We start from the raw sequence: 23,257 nt of genomic DNA on the forward strand, positions 1-23,257 counted from the left end.
TCTTAAATGACTAGGAAACAAGGGAATGTCCCAAAAATTGACATGTTCCTGATGTGCTTTTTATATCTAGTCTACACCCAACAAAATCTGCATCAGCATAAGCAATTAACTCAAAATTCTCATATTTTGGATACCATAATCCTAGATTTATGGTACCTTTAAAATATATAAGTATTCTTTTAACCGCTTTGAGATGAGATATCTTAGGGTTTAATTGAAACCTAGCACAAAGTCCTACACTGAACATGATATCTGGTCTAGTTGCAGTGAGGTAAAGTAAACTTTCTATCATACCCCTATAAGTTTTTTTATCGAAGCTTTCTCCACTTTCATCAACTTCTAACTTAGTGGAGGTGCTCATAGGGGTGTTAATAGCTTTTGAGCTATCCATATTAAATCTTTTCAGCAGATCTAAAGCATATTTAGTTTGACTAATAAAGATGTCATTGCTCAGTTGCTTAATTTGTAAGCCTAAGAAAAAGGTTAATTCTCTCATCAAACTCATTTCAAATTCGAGACTCATGATTTTAGCAAAAGATTCACAAAGAGATTCATTCGTAGAACCGAAGATAATATCATTAACATAAATTTGAACAATGAAAAAATTATTTTTAAAATTCTTGATAAACAATGTAGTATCAACCTTGCCTTTTGTGAAATTATATTCAATAAAAAAAGTACTTAGTCTATCATACCAAGCCCTTGGGGCTTGTTTTAAACCATAGAAAGCTTTGGTTAATTTAAATACATGATTAGGGAGGCTATTATTTTTAAATCTGGGAGGTTGTTCAACATAAACTTCTTCAGAAATAAAACCATTAAGAAAAGCACTTTTAACATCCATTTGAAACAACTTAAAATTATTATTACTAGCATAGACAAGGAGCATCCTTATAGCTTCTAATCTAGCCACATGAGCGAAGGTTTCTTCGTAATCGATACCTTCTTCTTTGTTGAAACCTTTGGCCACTAATCTAGCCTTGTTTCTAACCATGATACCATATTCATCTTGCTTGTTTCTAAAGACCCATTTAGTACCAATAACTAAATGGTCATTTGGCCTAGGAACAAGCTTCCACACCCCATTTCTCTCAAATTGATTTAACTCATCTTGCATTACGATAATCCATGAATCATCTTTCATGGCTTCATCAATATATTTAGGTTCAATTTAGGAGAGAAAAGCAGCGTTGGCACAAAAATTTTTAAGAGAATAATGTGTTTGAACCCCCTTAGATGTGTCTCCTAGGATTAGCTCCTTAGGATGAGCATCTACATACTTCCAATCCTTGGATAAAGATGTTTCGGAAGTGGATACATCCAAGTTGCTAGTTGGAGAAGGGATTTCATTTAAATTCAAAGAATCGAAATTAACATCATCATCAAAGTCATTTTTCTTGATTTCGGAAATCTCATTGAAAATAACATGAATGGATTCTTCTATAATTAAAGTCCTTTTATTAAAGATACGAAAAGCTTTAGAAACCGAAGAATAACCAAGAAAAATTCTTTCATAAGATTTAGCATCAAATTTTCCTAAGACATCTTTTTCATTCAAGATAAAACACTTACACCCAAAAACTTAAAAATATGAAACATTAGGTTTTTTATTGTTCCACAACTCATAGGGAGTTTTGGTGAGTAAGGGTCTTACTAGAACTCTATTCAAAATATAGCATGCAGTGTTTACGGCTTCGGCCCAAAAATATTTGGGTAGGCTATGTTCATTCAACATGGTTCTTGTCATTTCTTGTAAATTTCTATTATTTCTTTTTACTACTCCATTTTGTTGAGGATTTCTTGGAGTAGAGAAGTCGTGGTTGTATCCAATAGATTCACAAAATCTTAAAAATCACGGTTTTGAAATTCACCACCATGATCACTTCGAATTGAGGAAATCATACAACTCTTTTCATTTTGAACAAGTTTACAAAAATTGGTGAAATATCTAAAGCATTCATTTTTGTGTTTCAAGAAATAAGTCCATGTGTATCTACTATAGTCATCTACAATGACGAATGCGTATTTGCTACCTCCTAGACTTGATGTAGAGATTGGTCCGAACAAGTTCATATGGATCAATTGTAAGGGCTTAGATGTGCTTATTTGATTCTTAGATTTGAAACTACTCTTAATTTATTTTCCTAATTGACAAGCATCGCACACATTATCTTTGATGAACTTGATATGAGGAATTCCTCATACAAGTTCTTTGGATGATATTTGAGTGATTAGTTTCATACTAGCATAACCTAATCTCCTATGCCAAAGCCAAGCATCCTCATTCAAAACTGAGAAACACACTTCATTGCAAAGATCATTGATGTCAATGGTGTATACGTTATTATGTTTTAATACAATCATATATGTGTTTTTGTGTGGTTTTTCAATGATGCAAGCATTAGATTCGAATTTGACAATATATCTTTTATCATATAATTGACTAATACTCAAGAGGTTATGTTTTAAACCATTAACTAACAAAGCATCTTCAATAAAGAAGTTGGATTTGTTACCTATGGTTCCTTTGCCAATGATTTTACCCTTATTGTTGTCTCCGAAGGTGACATAGCCTTCATCTATGCTAGTAAGCTTAGAGAATTGATATGGATCTCCAGTCATATGCCTTGAGCATCCACTATCAATGAACCATCTCTTGCTCCTAGCTTGTGATGGTGTATGTCTCTACAAGAAAGGATAATTTTTAGGTACCCATTTACTTTTGGGTGCCTCAAAAACTGATCTACATTGTTTATTATGTTGCATAAAGTTTATCATGGTTCCTTTAGGAACCCAAATCAGTTTGTTTGGGCTAATTTTCTTGAATGGACAATGATACGTTTTATATCCATGTTTGCAACAAAAGTTGCATTTGCTTTGGTGCCGAACATGTAAGATAGGGCCTTTTATGAAGGTGGTTGGATTTTGGTGAGGACTTCTCACAAATTCGATTCCACTTCTTTTGGGAACATGACCCTTATTTGTAAGGATCATGTTCAAAGACTTGCTACCAACCTCGAATTTCTTCAAGGTGTCCTTAAGTAGCAAGTTCTCCTTTTGGAGAGTTTCTAAATCATGGCATTTTTCATATTGAGCTAAACTATCATGATATTCAGTTTTTAATTTATCAAAATTGCTAACAAGACTGTCATGCTTATTTTTCAATAATTTATAATTTCTACTAATTATTTTACATTCATCAAATAAGTCATGGAAGGCATTTAATAATTCATCAAATGATAAATCTGCATCAATTAAATTTGTTACCTCCTCTCCGATGGCCATTAAGGTATAATGAGCAACTTGCTCGGTGTTGGACTCCTCTTCTTCGGACGCGCTTGAGTCATCCCATGTTGCTTTGAGCGTCTTCTTTTTTGATGTTCTCTTCTTGGCTTGGGGATAATCACTTTTGTAGTGTCCTAGCTTTTTGCACTCGTAGCAAATAACTTGGTCTTTTTTGGGTTCAAGTTTATTTTTTGTGTCATTTTTAAACTTGTTTCTCTTAATGAATTTTTTGAATTTCCTTGTTAGAAGTGCAAGTCATCGTCATAGTCCTCATCACTTAAGTTTTCTCTCAAGTGGTCATCTAAAGTTCTAAGTGTCATATCCTTCCTGTTCTTTGGAAGGATGTCTTCTTGCTCTTTATGAGCCTTGCAAGTTATTTCATAGGTCATTAATGACCCGATTAGTTCTTCAAGAGGGAAGTAGTTTAAATTTTTAGCCTCTTGGGTCCCAACTCTTACGAAGGGATCTTAGAATCTTATTTACGAGCTCAAAATCTGAAAAACTTTTGCCGAGTCCTTTTAGACCATTGACGACATCCATGAAACGGGTGTACATGTCGCCAATAGTCTCACTCAGTTTCATTCGGAAAAGTTCGAAAGAATGTATCAAAAGATTGATTTTTGACTCTTTCACTCTACTTGTGCCTTCGTGAGTCACTTCGAGTATATGCCAAATATCAAACGCGGTTTCACAAACTGAAACATGATTGAACTCATTTTTATCAAGCGCACAAAATAAGGCATTCATACCCTTTGCATTAAAAGCGAAAGTCTTTTTCTCCAATTTATTCCAATCGATCATTAGAAGAGAAGACTTCGAAAATCCATTTTTAACAAGATTCCAAAGTTCAAAATTCATTGAAATAAGGAAGATCCTCATTCGGGTCTTCCAATAGGTGTAGTCCGTCCTATTGAACATGGGTGGACGTGTAATAGAGTGGGCCTCTTAGTTTCCGACGTATGCCATCTCTTAGGTTTGAATCTGTTTGAGAGTTAACCCCGCTCTGATACCAATTGTTAGGATCAAGAGTACTAAGACGGGAGGGGGGGGGGGTGAATTAGTGCAGCGGAAAACTTTCGACGATTAAAACTGCGTTCGTACGTTGAAATCTGATTCCGACATAAAAGTCGTTTCGTGCAGATAATAACTTTGAAAGCTTACGGAAACATATTTCAAGTAAAGTAAGGAAGGCAATTTGCAATTAAGATAGAAATCATAATGTGAAGGCAATTTGCAATTAAGATAGAAATCATAATGTAAACACAAACTGAAATATAATGTTCGTACGATAAAACTGATTCCGTCTTAACGCTGATTCGGAAAATACTTAACTATGAAACACGTTCGTAAATGAGCAGAAGGCAGTAAGCTACTAAGGAGGTTTGCAGTAAAGATAAGATACTCAAAGTAAATGCAAACCGAGATTTAGAGTGGTTCGGTCAATCTTAACCTACATCCACTTTTGGCTTCTTCCACCAACGAGGTCACCGACGTCTACTAGAGGCCTTCTTTTAATAGGCGAAGGTCAACCATCTTTTTACAGTTTCACTCCTTTTAACGGGCTTAGGAGACAACCCTTACAGAAATTTCTCTCCTCTCTTGAAATATCTAAACTTGGAAGAAAAGAGGGAGGAGAACTTCTAACTTTTACAATACTTTTGAGCTCTAAAAATCACAGAGTAAGATTGGATTTTCGATGCCCTTTCATGCAGGAAATGGTGGGGTATATATGGGCCCCAAACTAGTTTGAATTTTGAGTTCAAAAATATCTTTTCTCGGATTTTCGAGGTCCTAGCGGTACTACCTCCTAACTGGGGCGGTACAACCGCCTAGCAGCTCGGAGACTGAGACTCTTTGCAATGCCACCACCTGACAGGGGCGGTTGCACCGCCTGGCAGAGCTCGGAGACCGAGCTCAAGCGGTTCCACCGCTTGTCAGGGGTGGTTGCACCGCCCAAACTCGCTCAAGGGCGGTTCCACCACTTTTTATTTTTAAAATTTAATTAAATAAAAATATTTTTAATAAACTTTTATTTTATTTATTTTTATTATAAGTTTTACATATTATTAATTAATAAATCAAGAAAAATATTAAAATATATAATCCTATTTAATTAGATAAAATATATATTATAAATATGATGAGATTTAAATTTTAATTATCAAATAATAAAAATTTTAATTATAATAAATTTTTTTAAGAAATAAATTTGATTAAAAAAACTCTTCTAATTTTTAATCTGAAATAAATAAACTCAAATATAAATACGTGACATAATATTATTTAAAGATTATATATTTTTTATTTTTTAATCACACGTTATATATTTGATATATTATTATTTAATTTTAATTTATAATATTAAATTTTTCATATAATCATAATTTTTATACTTAGAATTACTACTAATGACTCAATCGATAGACTAACTTCATTTCAAAGATGACAAACTTGAATGCACGTTTTGCAACTTATTTAAAATATATAAATATATATATATATATATTAAAAAACCAATATATATTTCAAATATATATTTTGAGTATAAATTACCATTTAATATTTTTAAAGTAATATTTAATATTTTTTTAAGTAATACCTCACCCAAATATTGTAAATACTAATAACATTACTATTTTACATTAAAATATTAATATAATTTTAAATTTTAATAGTAGTTTATAATTTTTATCAACATTCAATCATCGAATGATTTAGTAAAATTTGAATATAATATATAGATAAAATTTTATTTTATTTTTTAAAAATATTTTTTATTTATTTGCATTATTATATTTATTTATTATATATTGGACGATTCAAAATTTTTATATAATTATATATTAATTTAAAATAAAATTATATTATTTTAAATAAAATAAAAAAATAAAAAAAATATCATACAATATTTAATAAATTTTGAAAATATAATTTTACCAAATAATAATTACAGAACATTCAGACATTCCACATCCACTTAAACCAACGTAACCTAACCACACGCTAAAAATAAAAATATATTTTCAAACCCCAAAAATGGACAGTTGAGTACGGTTGGGAAGAGTGCCTCGTTTGACCTTGCAACAGTAAAGCTGTCGTGTATCCGCTCCCTCGAGTCCGGATTCAGCTTTAAGCTCGACTGAGACCAACCATGCTTCGATCTCATTAATGGAGTTGCTCATTTCATAACTCGCCTCAATTGCTCAGTCATCGATGTGTCGCTTGACGCTTCTCCAAGATAAACCAAAAAACTACCATGACAACGAAGTGATTCAGATCAAAGAAATGGAACATTTAAGTGTGTTTCTTCACACAATTCGAATCCCTTAAAACTCAAAGCAGCAACAATATCCATATATAGAGCATCCACGAACAGAAGCAGCGAGCCCTCCACGTTATCTCCTGGAGAAGGAGGTGAAAGCAGAGCCTCCATGGATACTTCGCCATGAGAAAAGGTATTTGATTCGCAATAACCATAACAAAGTATTCACGTTGAGTTGTTACCTCCAAAAGCCAGAAAGACCATTAAGGAGAAAACAGAGCTAAATGGAACGAGAACACCTTACCGGTCTGAGTGACAAGAGAGCGCCACAACAGGCGGAAGGGAGAGGAAGGAGCTGCCAGAAACCATAGGGATGGGAGGAATCGGCAAGAACCAGCGCCTGCATCTTCCCGCCAACAGACAGCATCCGAAGCAGGAAGAGCAGGCATGGACTTGCAGATGCCCCCATCCCCACGGCTTTCGGGGAGCCAGTGCTTCCTCTCCCACCTCCCCTCACCGAATCACTTCTCATGGAGGAGGAGGGCTCGGCGAGGGAAAGGGAGGGGTGCCTGGAAACCATTGGCATGGGAGGTATTGGAAAGCACCGCACTCCTACCAACATGGAGGTGGAGGGAGGGTTTTCCAAACCAGCCCCATACCAAGAGCTTCGAGAGACCCGATCTCCCCTTCCCTCCCCGACCTGCGGCTACCGTTCCGCTCTCTGCAATTGATTCGCTGCAGGGGTGGATATAAGAGGGGAGGACGCTTCCTCGGGACGACGCGTGGTTTCGTGAAACCGCCGATGTGGCCGCTGGTTTTGTTGGATGCCAGCGCTTTCCGACATGGACGTGGGTGCTGGTGCGAAGGAAAGCACGTGGGTTCCCGATGCTTCGTTACGAAGCAAAGCGGATGCGACGACGCCTGCCATACGTTTGTGGGAATGGCTTTCATATTTGTGGCGTCACACTTGGGCCACAAGTAATAAATCTATGAATGGTTCCCTACTGATTCGCAGCGATCCCTCCCTGTCACCCTATGGTCATGGCCTTCATTTCACAACGGAAGTGGGTAGCGTCATGGAGAGTGGGTTTATGAAAGAGAACTCAGTTTGTTTGTTTGTTTGTTTTTTTTTTTTTTTTTTTTTTAAGGATTGGAAAGCTAAAAAGAAGCTTGACTCGATAGCTACGGGGTTTATAGTGGGGTAAATTTAAAAAAAAAAAAAAAGCAAATTCTAAAAAAAATATTGTTTTGACTTTTTATCCGTTAGCTATAAAATGTTTTTTTAATAAAATTATTTTTGCCTCCACTTCTTGTCATTTTTTTTATCTTTTTATTTTTTTATTCTTATCTTTTTTATCATCATGGTCATAATCACTCTCACATCTCCTTAACCCGTGATTACTAACTCGACGAGAAGTCAATAATATTAAGATTCAACAAAGAAATCAGTGTATAAAATGGGAAGAGATACTATATGAGCAAGGGTGGGTTAGTGAGACAGAGGTGACGAACGAGGAGCGAAGGTGATCACCAATAGATGTTAGGGGTAATTTTATTATTTAGAAAATAAGGAGCTTTTACAAGATTAAATGTAAAATGAATGATATTCGAGAAGAAATAAAAATAAGATTTTTTTTATTTTTTTTAAATCTATAGTTTTGATAAATTCTTACATAGCACCGAATTTTCATAAATTCTCCAAGAGAGTTTTCTTTCATAAATGATGATTTTACCATTGGTCACATCTATTACTGACTACCTTTGCACGCTGAGCATGCTTGCACCTCCGTCATTGGCCATGCTAGCTACGCGCCCATAAAGTAATAGCTCAGAGCAGAGAAAATTGAATCAAGAAACTTCAAAAACAAAAGGCTAAGACAACGACACCACTATGTTTGATCTTTCTAAATATTTGCTCAACAGAGAAAAATGTATTGTCCTATTCCGTGCTTGCACTAAATACATCTACATATATTTATTTACCAGAGGGAGCATACACATAGCAAAAGCAATTTACAAGCATTTAGATCTGCTACATTTCCTTCCATTTGGAATAATTTTGGTTAGGAGGGGAGATATATAACTTCTACACCTCTGTTTTTTTACCCTGTTTTTTCTTAGTTTTATTGTCGTTAATTAGTATAGGGAGTAATCTATACGTTTTATGGGCAGCGCCGGAGGCGTTGGTGGTCGGAGGGGGAGAGGGAGTGGCGGAATTGGCAGCGGTGGCCGTAGGTGCAGGCGTCGCCGAAGAGGATCATGCGGCAGAGCTCGGTCTTGTAGCGGGGGTGACGGAGGACAGGGCGGAGCTCCGCGATGCCGTGGGCGAACCGGCAGTGCTCGCCGTATGAGCACACTCCGCTCTCCTCCCACTTACTGCACAGCTCCGTCTTGAACATCCCCTGGCGGAACACCTCCAGCTCCAGTGCTCCACCACCACTCTCTCCTTCTTTCTCATCGTCCGCGCCTCCTACTCTTTCCCCCTTGCCGTCGTTGCTCCCCCCGCCCAAATGCGCCTGCCGCAGCTTGTAGTAAGAAAACAAAATAGAAGGGAAATATGCACCCTGTCAAACAAAACGAAATAACCAAAATATCTTCCAGTGTGGAAGAGAGCAACACTTCTACTACACCATGACACTTTACCCGCTCGTGCACCAAACTTGTCCGTATAGTTATATCATTGTATAATAATGTATAAAATAACAACGTCAACTTTCTCTGCGAGAAAAATTAAGAGGAATAGAGAATAGAATACTCACCGAGCCGATCATGACGGGGCTTGGGACGCGAAACCGGTCGTTAAGGTTCGTATCCGAACCCGGTCCACCGGCCGAGTTCAGCTTTAGGTATCCGCTGGATCTGACCGAGGTGATCTTCGGTGGTGAGACATGCTTCTCCGCCACCGGCCCAGTTGCCGACCTGTGGCCACCGCAGATTCTCTCCTGAAAGGTGAGCACGCTCGTGGGGCTGTCTCCGGGCTTCGGCGTTTCGGCGATGCTGAGGGGGGGGAGCTCATCCATGAGCACCACACCCGCGGATGACGGGAAACGGCCAGTGTGCTTACCGGCGAGGAGTTCGAGCCGCCTGGCGAGCTCGCCGTTGGCGGTTCGGAGGCTGGCGTTCTCGCGGCGAAGGGACTCCACCTCCTCGGCGGTGTCGCAGAGGTGGGATAGGCAGATGCCGTAGCGCTCGGTGATCTCCCGGTACCGGAGAGCGAGGCGGGCTAGGCAGAGGCGGTCCTCGGTGGCTGTGGATGAGGCCTCCGCCTCTTCGAAGGAGACCGAGGAGGGGGAGATCGCGAAGGTGCCGGAAGCGGGGAGAGGGGCAGTGTCGATCGTTGAGAAAATCGTGTACGGGCTGAGGAAATCGTCACCGTTACAGATGTACGGGGAAGGCGCGGATGCCATCGAAACGCCGAGGCAGTCGCCACCGCCGGATGAAACCAGTGCCCGCTGCATCAATCTCTGTCTGATGCCGTCTCTTCAAAGGAGACAAACCAAGAAAGAAGCACCAACGGATCAGATCCGACCACTGCCACAGAACACATTTTCTACAAAACTTCAAATATGCATCAAAAGTTGTCCAGAGACTGGTATTTCTTCCCGGATCAAACAGAAACCAGGAAAACATAGAGAAAACAGCTACTCGCCAATCCAAAACCAATAGGACCAACATCCAAACGAAAGATCACGAACGCGTGATCATCGATATCGGATCATCATCGAGATTTCAACATCTCGCTCGATTCGTTCATCCAACACAAAGATGAAAAAAGAAACAGATCACATCATCAAAGGAAGTCTCACCTTCGCCAAACGAGAAGTCAGGGGACGGGGGGTGATCAAAGAACTGAGGGAGGAGGGAGCGGTGTATATATAGGTGGGGAGGGCAGGAGTGTGGAGCGCAGTGGTCGGTGCCAGGGAGACCCCGAAACGGTAAGCTTGACGGACTCCTACCGCCGTTTCAAGACGCCACAAAGTGAAACCACCGTGAGCTGACGTGGAGTAACGGCATTCCTGTCCGTGCACTGTGTGGTGACAATAACGGACGTTAGGCCACCTTCCATGACGATTTGGACGGAGAAATAACGGACGTCACGATTACGTTTGCTTTGTGTGGAAGAGTCCCAGCTTTGAGCTACCAAACTGCGTTCCATTACGAACGAAGAAGCGTAGCCATTATGTTTGCTTCCTCGTCAAATTTTTAACTAACTGGGGCCCACCGTCCTCGCCAAGCACGCCACCTTCGGATTATAACAGCACACGCGCGTCATATATATATATATATATATATATATATATATATATATATATATATATATATATATATATATATATATATATATATATATATATATATCTTTCTTTTTGAATTTTTCTCGGCAACGGACTGATTGAATGAGATGTCAATTGTGAAGCGTTAAAATCTCTCTCTCTCTCTCTCTCTCTCTCTCTCTGAAAAAGTTCCCTTTCTTGTTCTATGTCACAGTGCGGACAATGAGTTTGGTGGAATGTGGCGAGATTGTGTTATCTTGACCAAACTCTGTTGACCTGTCTCTGTCCTGATGATGACTTAGCAATTACAGTAGCAGAACTGCAGAAGAACAATTTTAGAACATAAAGCAGCAAAAAAGAATAAAGGAAAGAGGAAATGCATGTCATATCCAGCAAATATGAAGTAAGCTTCATTAGCTTACGTTGTTATTATCAGACCGCATGCCAAAACAATTACATACACAAACCAACAACTTCGATCTCTATTGAGAAACCAAGCTTATGATCGCTAGAGAAGGACTGCCAACGACGCTGAGAGCAAAGGCAGCAATGTTGCAGGGATGCAAGTAGAGGCGGCGGCGGGGTTCTGTAGTAGAAGGGGAACCATGGCAGGACGGGGTTGGGCGGCGGCGGAGCTAGCAGAGTGTTGTCTGGTGGAGGGAAGTAGGGAATGTAACCCAGCGGTGGAGGATGCGACTCCCCGTAATATGACGTGTCCGGTGGCGGCAGGCTTGGGTACGGACAGTCGGAGAGACTCGACGGAGGACGGTCGAGGAGGAGGAGGAGGAGAAGCGTGGAGATGACGACGTAGGAATGCTTTGAGAGCATGAGTGCATGCTAGGAAGGATCGAAGGAAGAAGAAGAAGGAGAGTCGTGTTCTACGATGGTTGAGGGTGACGGCTTTGCATGGTGGATGTGATTCAGGGTTAATGAGGTTGATTTGTGCGGAGAGTAGCGTCCATCGGTGGGGCTTCGAGTGCACGCAAAGGGAGGTTTCGCAGGTTTCTATATGGAGTGAGATACAAATGGTGGATAGCATTGGAATATTAAATTTAAATTTATAATTTAACATAAATTCTAATTTGAGAGTTTTAATTATGATAAGATTCTTTGCAATTTGTAACATAAATTCATTCTTAAGCCTAATTAGTTTCTAAATATGCAGCTAACCAATAGATGTTATTGAGGTTAGACATGCAAATTCTAAAAACCCAAAAGTAGTCACATTACATAAAATATGATAATTTAAACCTTAACCTTATTGATGCTAAAGTAATATGGTCATAAGTCAAGCCTCAATCATGGACACTGGAAAGTGACATTACTGATCCATCTACCAAAAGCTAAGTAATAAGCAATTCCAATAGGCATATGAGCTATGAATAAGATTAATTGGCTCAATGTCCACTTGCAATATATAATATCATCCTCCTCCTCACAGGAAAAATATTCTCTAATACAAATGATTATGACATGTATATTAGAGAATTTTCATGTATCCCCCAGTAATCATACTCCATTTCTTTTGTGGTAGGATCTGATCATTCAATGCATGATTTATAGTGTAAATCTATTATTTTTTATCACTGTCATTTCATTAAAGAACTTTAGTAGATAAGAAAGATATATTCTTTTGTGTAGATATGAATTCATTTATATTCTTAACAAATTTAGAGATTTACGTATAAAGCGGGGAAAAAAAAAGGATCTGCCAAAGCTAATCATTTAGAAATCAGAACTTATTCTTCATTTTCTTGCAACAAAGAGAAGATTTGAGAACATGGAAAGAAGACGAAGCAGAAATCTAAATGATTGTTACAGCACAAGTCATAGCCACCAAATCTTCCACAGGGCAAGCAGCCCGGAGACCAGGAAGACCGGCATCGGCCCAGCGTAGCTCCGGCGAGCGCTCGAGGGGTAGTAATTGGGGTCAAACGGGTAGAGATTACCTGGCGTGCCGACTATGTAAAGATACGGCGCCGGTGGCGGCGGAGGACAATACGGTACGGGCCACTTCGGAGGCGGAGGCGGCGGTTTCTGCGTGCAGCCGCAGGGATTGCAGTCGCATTTGATCTGAGCGTCGGGCACCGACGGGGTTACTGCTGCAGAGCAGCCGACCACTATCGAGGCAGCCGCGATCATGATAAGCGTCGACTTCACCAGCAGTGGCGAAGGCTTTCGGCAGCATCGTCGCATCTTTTCCGACGTCCTCCTCCTCTCTCTCTTTCTCTCTCTCTCTCTCTCACACACAGACACACACACTCTCCGAGTAGGAGACAGCTCTGTGGACTTGGCTTTGCTTCTCCTTTCCGTTCACGTCGAGGGCTTAATTGGGTTGGTCCAAAGTGGATTGCGGAGAAGGTAAAGCTGTGGAGTGTATAGGAAGAGGAGGTTGGTGTAAGAAAACTATGTAATCGTCTTCTTCTTCTTTCTCTTTCTATTGTTGCATGAACAACTATGGGTGTAATTGGTAGAAGAAAAAAGTGTTAGAAGGTGTGTTGTTGCATGGTTATCCTTCTATTATTGTTTTGTCTGAAAGCGATCGGCATGTGGATGCCCTAATATGATGGGACCCAGATGAACTGCACATCCATAATTTTGGGGTTTGATTATCCGTATTTTCGGATAATTAAAACTAAATACGATCAAATGAACATTTGGATATGATTCAATGAATGTTCTTCCCAATGTCATACGATTAGAGCTATCACTATAAACAGGTCTCTTCAAGTATGTTTTGATCATGCGATTAAATACTTACTCTTACATTGAATGCCTAGATACCAAATTCCTACAGGAGATTCATATGCAAGTATATCAAGTCGAGAGAGATTATATCTCAAGTCGGGATTCGACCTCGACATCCAAGTCAAGAGAGAGATAGGAAGCTCCTCTAACTTAGGTTCTCTCTCTAAAGCATTTTTGCAGTGTATGTAAGAAAGTAAAAATGGGAGTTCAGAGATAAGGTAGGTTCTGAGTACTTGCCACTGGGCTTGTAGCTGCTGACTCGTTTTGAAAGGCAAGTTCATGGTATTCAGAGACAGCAACGAAGCTGAATGTAGACCCGCCACCAACCTGTTCAAGATAAGAATAATTAAGACGAATGGGTAGGCCATGGAAAAGGGGAAGGAACACAAGCATTCATTTAAGAGTTACAGGATGCCCCCCAGCCAAATTCTAACTCTAGATAATTTATCTTTCCCAACACTAATCACAACAGTTCTAAGACAAATATGGATTAATCTATTGTGGATTGGTTTGTCATTATTATGATTATGTTATAGGATCAAAACAAGCTAAGCCTGAAATGAGATGCCAATCAGTGGGCCTCAACTCGGTCATCAATGACTAATTTTGAATTTAAAGGGCATTATCTTGACGAACGCATCACTTGTTTAGCTGATTGCAGTCTTATATCTGAACAAGAAAAATTATATGATACACATAGATATCATGGCTGTCTATATGTTTAAATCAAAATGGTTAGCAAATACCAAACTTTGTTTGGCATCGATTCTGCAGACTCCTAAACATAAACTTTGTTTTGAATGATACCTCACAATTCCAAACAACTCCGTGCCGGTGTCTTCGACTCCATGCCATCCAGAAGCCACTTCCAAGTTGACAAACATCCTCCATCGGCAAAGGGGCAAGGCTGAGATGGTGAACCAGAATCCTGTACCATTTCGAGCAGCGTCTGCTGTAGCTCCTCCAAGTCCAGGCTATATTGCTTCTCCTGACATGATTAAGGTGAGTGCGTTCCAGAAACATGCCAACAGGTTGCTTGAAAGAATAAAGCTGTAGACAACAAGAAATTTTTTGGCCATGAATAGTTGATGATTTACATGTATACATCGGTATCTGAAATTGTTAATAGGACACTAATCTGTTGATATTGCTACAACAAATATCACATCATCACCAATTATATCATTGTACTTATTGTAAGCTTGTGCCTGAGCTGGAGTATCCAATAATTGAATTCACTGATGAGGTCAGATTTAGTCATCTTGCCAAAAAAAAAGCTAAAATAGAAGGATTACTAATATGAACATGAGAAGCAAGGTTGAGCTGAGGTGGTATTGAGTTTTCTGACCACATCAGAAATCAACTACTGATGTGTCTAAATCAAATTGGCCATGATTATATCATGCAAGACACTAAGTCAGTCCAAAAGCGTAGGATCCTATGTTATGGATCAATCATAATATCTATAATCCTACTATATCTTCTTAGTTCATCTTTCTTTTATCTCACATACATGAATATTTCCAATAAAAATAAGATAAAAGTTATAATATACTCAACAAGATCCTCCTCTGATGCTTAGATCAAGATATTCTTTCAGACGGTGAAATAATACTGAAAAAAAATCAAATTAGAAAAGTATTCAGAGTATCATATCAATAGTTTCTGAGGAGAAAATCCCTTTATACAATAGTCCAACCGTCGAATAATTGGAATCGAGTAATGTTGTGGGAAACAGCCTTGAGCCGTGGCCTCGGGGTCGACGCGGCTCGGTTCGGATCCAAACGACGGGGATCTCCCTGGGGGCGTTCCTCGAGCCCGCCGAGGTGGTCGCGCCGAGGCGGTCCGATCGAGACAGGGTGGCCGCTTGCTCCGGACGAGGGCTCCTCGCCTGCGCGTCCCGCGGGGACCTTCGGCTTCGGACCTGCACAAAGGTCGGGTCGGGAAGCTCGACCCGACCCCTCCGACGATCGAGTCAGCGGATGTGGAGGAGGTTTCAGATGAAGAAGTGTTTTTGTGTGCCTGTCCCTCTGTCCCCTCTCTCCGCCTCTTCTGATGAACAAGAGGGTATTTATAGGGAAGCTTACTGTTGTTTGATGTGCCCGCCTGCAGGAGGCAGGCTGGTAGCGTCTGACATGGGTGTTGGCATGGTGTGAAGGACCGAGCCCGAGTAGGTGTTAATGCGCCTCGGCCGGTGTTCCGGTTCGATTGACCGAGTGCAGTCGCGCCGATCAAGGCGTGAGGCGTCGGCTGACGTCAGCCGAGTCTTATCATAATTACTATCCTCATCATATTCCCTCCCATAAAGAACCTATGCGTCGGTCGTTGTAACGGAAGTCCGAGGCATGGCTTTAGCTTTCAGAGGGGCTGGCCGCGTAGGCATGTCTCGGGGAGTATGGGGCCGAGGAGCACGACGCAGGCGGGCTGGCTGCGTAGGTGTGATCTCGGGAAGCATGGGGCCGAGGAGCACGACGCAAGCGGGCTGGCCGCGCAGGCGTGATCTCGGGAACATGGAGCCAAGGAGCACGACGCAAGCGGGCTGGCCGCGCAGGCGTGATCTCGGGAAGCATGGAGTCGAGGAGCACGACGCAGGCGGGCTGGCCGCGCAGGCGTGTCTCGAGGAGCATGGAGTCGAGGAGCACGACGCAGGTGGGCTAGACGCGCAAGCGTGATCTCGGGAAGCATGGAGCCGAGGAGCACGACGCAGGCGGGCTGGTCGCGCAGGTGTGTCTTAGGAACATGGAGCTAAGGAGCACGACGCAGGCGGGCTGGCCATGCAGGTGTGTCTCGGGGAACATGGGGCTGAGGAGCACGACGTAGGCGAGCAGGCCGCGCAGGTGTGGTCTCGGGCATTATGCGACCGAGGATCACGACGCAGGCGGGTAGACCGCGCAGGCGTGGTCTCGAGGGTCATGCGGCCGAGTAGCACGACGTAGGTGGGTAGATCGCGCAGGCGTGGTTTCGAGCACCATGCGGCCGAGTAGCACGACATAGGCGGGCAGGCCACGCAAGTGTGGTTTCAGGTACCATGCGACCGAGGAGCTCGGCGCAGGCGGGCTGCGGCCGAGGGACACGGCTCAGGCGGGCAGGCCGCGCTGAGGTGAACTCGGCGGTCTGTGACCGAGGAGCTCGGCGCAGGCGAGCTGCGGCCGAGGGACACGGCTCAGGCGGGCAGGTCGCGCTGAGGTGGACTCGGGTCGGCTACGGCCGAGGAGCTCGACGCAAGCGGCCTGCGGCGGAGGGACATGGCTCAGGCGGGCAGGCCGCGCTGAGGTGTACTCGGCGGTCTGTGGCCGAGGAACTCGGCGCAGGCAGGCTACGGCCGAGGGACACACTCAGGCGGGCAGACCGCACTGAGGTGGGCTCGGGCCGACTACGGCCAAGGGATACGAGTCGGGCCAAGCCGTGTAGATACAGAAGGGGGTTAGGTTGGAGCTAACCGCGAACCGGGAGGCAGTCAGATGGTACTGAACCTTCACTCGGAAGGAACTGAGGCAGGGCCTCGATTTCTTTTCGTGAGGGCTACATCGGTGTAGCCACCGCGGGTGCTTGACCTCTCTTATGGAGCCCACGGCCGGAAGTCGTCCTTTCTCCTCACGACTGCCCAGGCCTCCGCCGCGATGTACCGGTTAGCCCGTTGGAGCATCTCTGGCACCGTGGTGGGAGGTCGCTCCGCTAGGGACCAGAGGAATCTGGAAGGTCGCAGACCTATCATAAACACCTGCTGCTAGTCATAGGTGCCCAGCAAGCCAATCACGTGAGTGATGGCACGTGTGACTTGATACAGAATCTTTTTGCTTATTATATTTTGGCATATATCACTTTATGACTATTGCATAAATGCATATATATATTGTGATGTCCTTGGATTTGTGCAATGGGAATCGGATCGTGATGAGATCACGATAATGAGATCGATTCACCTATAAACACATATCCTAAATAATCCCGGTCATAGGTTACTCGAGAGGGACATCGTGATAACCGGATAGACTGGTGTGCTGTATACCCGTCCATATGATGGATGCAGCTGGTCTCATAGCTGCTCGTGTAGGGACACTAGGGATACAGTACAGGTGCTCATTGGAGAATGAGTTCACTGATTGATCCGTTTACGGAATGCTGGATGGTTAATGATGCCTTATTGTCAGACAACGATTTCGTAGTCCCAGTGGTGTATCTGGTCCTTAGACTTGAGACACCAAGGATGTCCTGTATGAGTGCTCCACTCTTTGATACCAGACTTATAGGTTTGGCTGTCCCCAGATCTAGTACAGCTGGTCATTGGGAGTGGTAGTCGACCTTACGAGGGCTATTGAGTGTCAATAGAGGATCATCTACTCTCGGCGTCATGAGAGGAATATCCTATGTGTTCTTGCTCAGACAAATCCCTGGCCAGGGTCATTCGGGTTGAGAGAGAAAGAGTTCTCCGGGAGAATCCGATTAGAGCGAGACTCGAGTAGAAACCGTATGGGTCTGACAGCACCATGCTCGATATACGGTCTCTGGGATATTAGATGGATGAGGGACTATAGGTACATAGTAACTGAGGACAGAGAGGTCCAATGGATTAGATTCCCCTGTATCGTCTGGGGACTACGGCGTAGTGGCCTAGTACGTTCGTAGTCGATGAGTCGAGTGAATTATTACAGAGATAATAATTCACTGAGTTAGAAGGAGTTCTGATAGGTATGACTCACGGCCAGCTCGATATTGGGCCTAGAGGGTCACACACATATGGTAGGCATTGCGATGAGTAGAGGTTCGGATATGAGATATCCGACGGAGCCCTTGTCTTATTGGATGCAGATCCAATACCCACTAGGGAAGGACCCATTAGGGTTTGACACGGGATCTCTATAAATAGGAGGGATTCACAGCCTCATAGGCTAGAATCTTTGCTTGCCTTTCCTATTCTCCTCTCCCTCTCCACCTCAGAGTAGGCCTGGAGTTTTGAGGAGCGTCATCGCAACCCTGCTGTGTGGATCACCGCTAGAGAGGAGGACGCTTGACCTCCTTCACCCTCTCCTAAGGATCTGCAAGGAAACAGGGATATACGATCTCCCTAGGTAACACAATCTCTATACGCAGTTTTGTGTTTTGCAGATTTTTTGCGCACCAATCTTCGCACGACGACGAACATCTTTTTGGGAATCGGGGATTTTGTTTTCTTGTTCTTCCGCTGCGCATATGATGTCGCCCCCCAATGATTTCCCAACACCTACACTAACAGAGAGGGGTGAGTGTTTAGCAAACCCCGGATTTACATGGCAAAGCGATCCACAAAATGTAAGAGGGGCTCATCCTCCCTTTGTTTGAGTCCGAGGAGCAGCGCTGCGGAGGGCTTTGGCCGTGCATAGGCTACGTAGTGGAGCTCGAAGTCATTGGCGAGCTGGCCGAAGGAAGCAATCGTTCCGGTCTTCAAGCCGCCATACCACGCATGGGTCGGCCCTCTTGGAGTGGTAGGAAACACTCTGCACATCAGGGCATCAGAGGTTCCGTATAGCGCCATTTGGGAGCGAAAAGTGGCTACATGGTCCGCTGGGTCGATGGAGTCATCGTAAGCGTCCAGAGAGAGGAGCTGGAAGTCCGGGGGGACTGTCAGATCCCGTATCTCGGGCGTGAAGGGAGACCCTTGGTGTGTGTCCTCCCCGAGCTCTCCCTTGGACCTGCAAACCTCTTTTTGCACCTCGTCGAGTCGCTGGCTGATGAAGCGCAACTGGGCCAGCAGGGAGTCCGAAGAGAGTGCCTCGGGTTCTGGGCGACTGCTCGGGTTTGCCATCACTGGATCCCCGAGTGGGGCCGGTCGGACCCGAGACGAAGCGGGGGGCTCCGGTAGTGTCATGTGGGCCCGAACGGGCGCCTTGCGTTATCGTAGTGGTTCGATCGCGGGCGGGTGCGTCGGATGCGAAACGAGCGGGGTAATTGTTTGCACCATTTTCATCAGAGCTCGGACTTGACGGGCGAGGACCTGAAAGGCCTCGGGTGACACGGGCGTTGAGTCGGCTGGGGCGCCGTCAGGCGGCGACAAGCCCGGGTCATTGAATATTCGCCAATATCGTTAGAAGGTTGTGGCGGGATGTTCGTCACGATGGTCTCCATGCGGGGGATGTTCCCCCGAGGCTTCGGTCGGGTGCGACCTCTCAGCCATGGGCTCATCTGAGTCGTTCGGGTGATCACCCGACATTCCGGCCCTCCTTCTAGCGCCAATCTGTTGTGGGAAACAGCCTTGAGCCGTGGCCTCAGGGCCAACGCGGCTCGGTTCGGATCCGGACGACGGGGATCTCCCTGGGGGCGTTCCTCGAGCCCGCCGAGGTGGTCGCGCCGAGGCAGTCCGATCGGGACGGGGTGGCCGCTTGCTCCGGGCGAGGGCTCCTCGTTTGCACGTCCCGCGGGGACCTTTGGCTTCGGACCTGCACAAAGGTCGGGTCGAGAAGCTTGACCCGACCCCTCCGACGATCGAGTCAGCGGATGTGGAGGGGGTTTCAGATGAAGAAGTGTTTTTGTGTGTCTATCCCTCCGTCCCCTCTCTCCGCCTCTTCTGATGAACGAGAGGGTATTTATAGGGAAGCTTATTGTTGTTTGATGTGCCCGCCTGCAGGAGGCAGGCTGGTAGCGTCTGATATGGGTGTTGGCGTGGCATGAAGGACCGAGCCTGAGTAGGCGTTAATGCGCCTCGGCCGGTGTTCCGATTCGATTGACCGAGTGCAGTCGCGTCGATCGAGGCATGAAGCATCGGCTGACGTTAGCCGAGTCTTATCATATTTACTATCCTCATTAAGTAATTATCCTATTTAGATCTTGTTGCTAACCATATGTAATTTAGTTTGTCTAATGATTTTATCTTGATGACATGATAGTTTGATATTAACTGCTTTGATAACTATTTTGGTTACATGTGATGCTGTTACAACACCTGAGTCATTAGCTCATAGGTGCAGGCTTGAAGTCAATTTATACACCCACATCATCAATAAAACTAAATTAATTGTCATTTAGTCTAAGTATGAGCTGAAATTTATGCCATCTACAGTGAAGGTCATGTATAAGCTCGAGGCCTATAAAATTTCATAGCAAAACATAAATTTTAGATATTTCCTTCTTTTACTATGCAGATGTGTGTAATCAAATCAAATATTTAAGTTAGGAATTGATTTTATTTCCTTACTTGTTATTATAATTTAAGAAAATCTTAATCTACTTCTTTGTTTGTTGATATGAATTAAGGAAATAACTATTAAGTATTCCAAATATGTTGATATCATATTTGTTAGTATATTAAATGAAAATAATTTATATTAAATAAATATGAAAATTAAAATGAATTTCCCTTAATAGAGGCTCACCTCCTCCTATTTAAAGGAGAGAGATTTCTCTCATTCGTTCCTCACCTAGTCGAGCCTGGCAGCGGGAGGAACGAGGAGTTACACCATGTTGACAAGAGGTAGGTTTCCCTACCTTTCTTAAATTTAAAAGTTTTAGCTTCTATTTTGATTCTTTAAATGCTGAAGGTTTTATAGTTTGAAAAATGTGTATCAATTCTTTAAATGTCAAAAAAATTTTATTAAAGTAATTAGTTAAAGTTTTCATAATATTATTTGACCCCTGATTAAGGTTTTTATTGTAGAATTAAATATGTTAAAAAGGTATATGTTTTATATGATATATTTTTTATATTACAGTTTATCTTTAATCTTGTTTGGATTAAAATCTTGTTAGACTAGAATATGTTATCTAAAATCCTTTTTGATATTCTTTGATCTGAAATTTAAAATATATTATTCTGAATGATTTAAAATATGACTAGAATATGTTGAAATTTTATATGTATTGAAAACATGATTTTTATTTGAATTTAAAAGGTTATTTCCTTGTATTAAAACTTATCTTCCAGTCTCTCTTTTAATGTCTTATGATTTCTAGTCAAATTTAGAATGTTATTTCCTTGTATTAAAGCTTTTCTCATCGTCTATCTTTTAATGCATTATTATGTTTTTATTTATGTTGTTAATGGGTATATGCTATGATATAAAATTAAATATTAATTGGAATGAAATTGCTCACAGGCCAGGCCCAACCCACGGGTCAGACCTTGGCCCGTAGGCTACCCCAACCCAACCATTATGGGCGGTCACATGCGACGCACATGACTAGTCCATGGGCCAGGGCTGGGCCAGTTTTGTGTAATGCATGCTTAATCATATATAATGCACATGACCAGTAGATGGACTGGCTCAATTTAGTCCAATATTATTGTTGAACTTGAGCCTAAATATTGATTGAACTAAACTAGACTTTATTATTCTAGATCAATTTAGGGTGATTCCGAATTGATTGACTTATTCAAGTTAGTTTAACCTAAATTGAACTTAATCTAGTCTAAATTATACTAGTCTAGGATGGTTCCAGACCAATTAAATAAGGATTAGAGATCAGTTCAGTTAGGCTCTAGTAAATCGAGTTCAATTGAATCGATTAAACTATAGTTCAAGTCAATTGAAGGCTAATTTATATTATTTGATATTGATGATATTTGAAAGAGACGTTTTAAATATATTATTTCATCCCAAAATGGACATGACCAATGTGTGATTATATTATTTTCCTACCGAGAGCAGGTAGGGCGATTCCCTTCGGGGATTAGCGGGCCGTCAAACGTGGCGACTAGACAGTTCCTCTATCCGCTGTTGGGGGAGTGCTCCTTCGGGTACTTGATATACGCCAATGGAATGATTGATTGAATTTTGATCATATATATATTTTGAGTTGACTTTTGGGGTTCCTACTCAGCGTTGCTGAATTTTCTTTATTTTTTTATTTTCAGAGCAGCCTCCCTCTAGTACTAAATCGGATTCCAGTGGAGAGCGAAGCTTCCTCTACCGCTATGTAGAGTCATTTGGATGATTATTGAAGTTAATATCACTATATTTGCTTTTCTATTTATGATTCGATGAATAAATGGATTGTAATAAAAGAATTATAATAAATATTTATGAATGATGAATAAAATGATGTTTATCTATTTAGTCATTAAAAGATTTAAAAGAAATAAAAAAAATTCAAGTGACATTTGCAGTCGTGAAATTTTTAACACAATTCAATCAACAAATTCATTTGATGATGCTGGCACAATTTAGCTATGGATCATCATTCATGTTGCTAACCGAGTATAAACTGGAATCAGCTTAAGAAGAAGAGCAAGGCAACAGAATGAGGATTACCTCTTTCCTTGTGCCGGCCATAAGCGACATCCTTTCCAGCACAAAATCACGATCGGCCAACAAAGTTTATGAGGAAGAAAACAATTAAAATTAGGTAATACTCGTGCCAATTTAGCTGCACACTTCGTCATTACTACTTACTGCAACTTCTTTCTCGTGTTCCTCAGGTGGATCATAAAGAATAGAGTCGTACAATCTCCTCCTCGTCCCATCCGACAACACTGTTGCCATCCAAATTGAAGAACTTTTCAGTTCATTCATTCTTTTCATGCAAATGTGCCGCTTAGTTAAGGTAGGAGGAAATGGATGCTCACCTCGGTAAGCTTCTTGGATCTGTTGGGAACTATGGGAAGACACTATTACTGCTTCCCCAAATCATTCTATATAATCCTAACCAGATGTGACCTGATCCCGACCCGAACCATTTTGCGTGCGGATCATAATCTTCGATCCGATAATGGTTGACC

General features: G+C 42.3%; 2 protein-coding genes and 2 long non-coding RNA genes across 6 annotated transcripts; 1 reads left to right on the forward strand and 3 right to left on the reverse strand.

Annotated features, from left to right (window-relative positions):
• Positions 1 to 6,193: 6,193 nt before the first annotated feature.
• LOC135593578 (uncharacterized) lies at positions 6,194 to 7,950 on the reverse strand. Its single transcript, XR_010479705.1, has 2 exons — positions 6,852 to 7,950; positions 6,194 to 6,723 (listed from the first exon to the last, which is right to left on the reverse strand). It is a non-coding gene; the product is annotated as an uncharacterized LOC135593578 (long non-coding RNA).
• A 547-nt stretch (positions 7,951 to 8,497) lies between these two features.
• On the reverse strand, positions 8,498 to 10,826 carry LOC103998944 (zinc finger CCCH domain-containing protein 9-like). 3 transcript variants are annotated; one of them, XM_065083740.1, is made up of 4 exons: positions 10,652 to 10,826; positions 10,354 to 10,574; positions 9,307 to 10,027; positions 8,498 to 9,072 (listed from the first exon to the last, which is right to left on the reverse strand). In XM_065083740.1, the coding sequence occupies exons 3-4, from the start codon at positions 10,003 to 10,005 to the stop codon at positions 8,710 to 8,712; spliced, it is 1,062 nt and encodes a 353-aa protein (XP_064939812.1). In that variant the 5' UTR covers positions 10,006 to 10,027; positions 10,354 to 10,574; positions 10,652 to 10,826; the 3' UTR covers positions 8,498 to 8,709. The 3 variants fall into 3 exon arrangements, with proteins under 3 accessions (XP_064939812.1, XP_018673529.2, XP_018673528.2); XM_018817984.2 differs by having other exon boundaries at positions 8,498 to 9,063; positions 10,354 to 10,826; XM_018817983.2 differs by having other exon boundaries at positions 9,307 to 10,078; positions 10,354 to 10,826.
• A 1,719-nt stretch (positions 10,827 to 12,545) lies between these two features.
• LOC135593581 (uncharacterized) lies at positions 12,546 to 23,246 on the reverse strand. The gene is made up of 6 exons (XM_065083742.1): positions 23,105 to 23,246; positions 22,932 to 23,011; positions 22,791 to 22,821; positions 14,377 to 14,619; positions 13,807 to 13,896; positions 12,546 to 13,188 (listed from the first exon to the last, which is right to left on the reverse strand). The coding sequence occupies exons 2-6, from the start codon at positions 23,000 to 23,002 to the stop codon at positions 13,135 to 13,137; spliced, it is 489 nt and encodes a 162-aa protein (XP_064939814.1). The 5' UTR covers positions 23,003 to 23,011; positions 23,105 to 23,246; the 3' UTR covers positions 12,546 to 13,134.
• LOC135593582 (uncharacterized) lies at positions 14,433 to 22,742 on the forward strand. The gene is made up of 3 exons (XR_010479706.1): positions 14,433 to 14,571; positions 22,188 to 22,276; positions 22,394 to 22,742. It is a non-coding gene; the product is annotated as an uncharacterized LOC135593582 (long non-coding RNA).
• Positions 23,247 to 23,257: the final 11 nt, after the last annotated feature.

This window comes from Musa acuminata, chromosome BXJ1-9 (genome assembly GCF_036884655.1).
Source record: "Musa acuminata AAA Group cultivar baxijiao chromosome BXJ1-9, Cavendish_Baxijiao_AAA, whole genome shotgun sequence".
Lineage (NCBI taxonomy): Eukaryota > Viridiplantae > Streptophyta > Magnoliopsida > Zingiberales > Musaceae > Musa > Musa acuminata.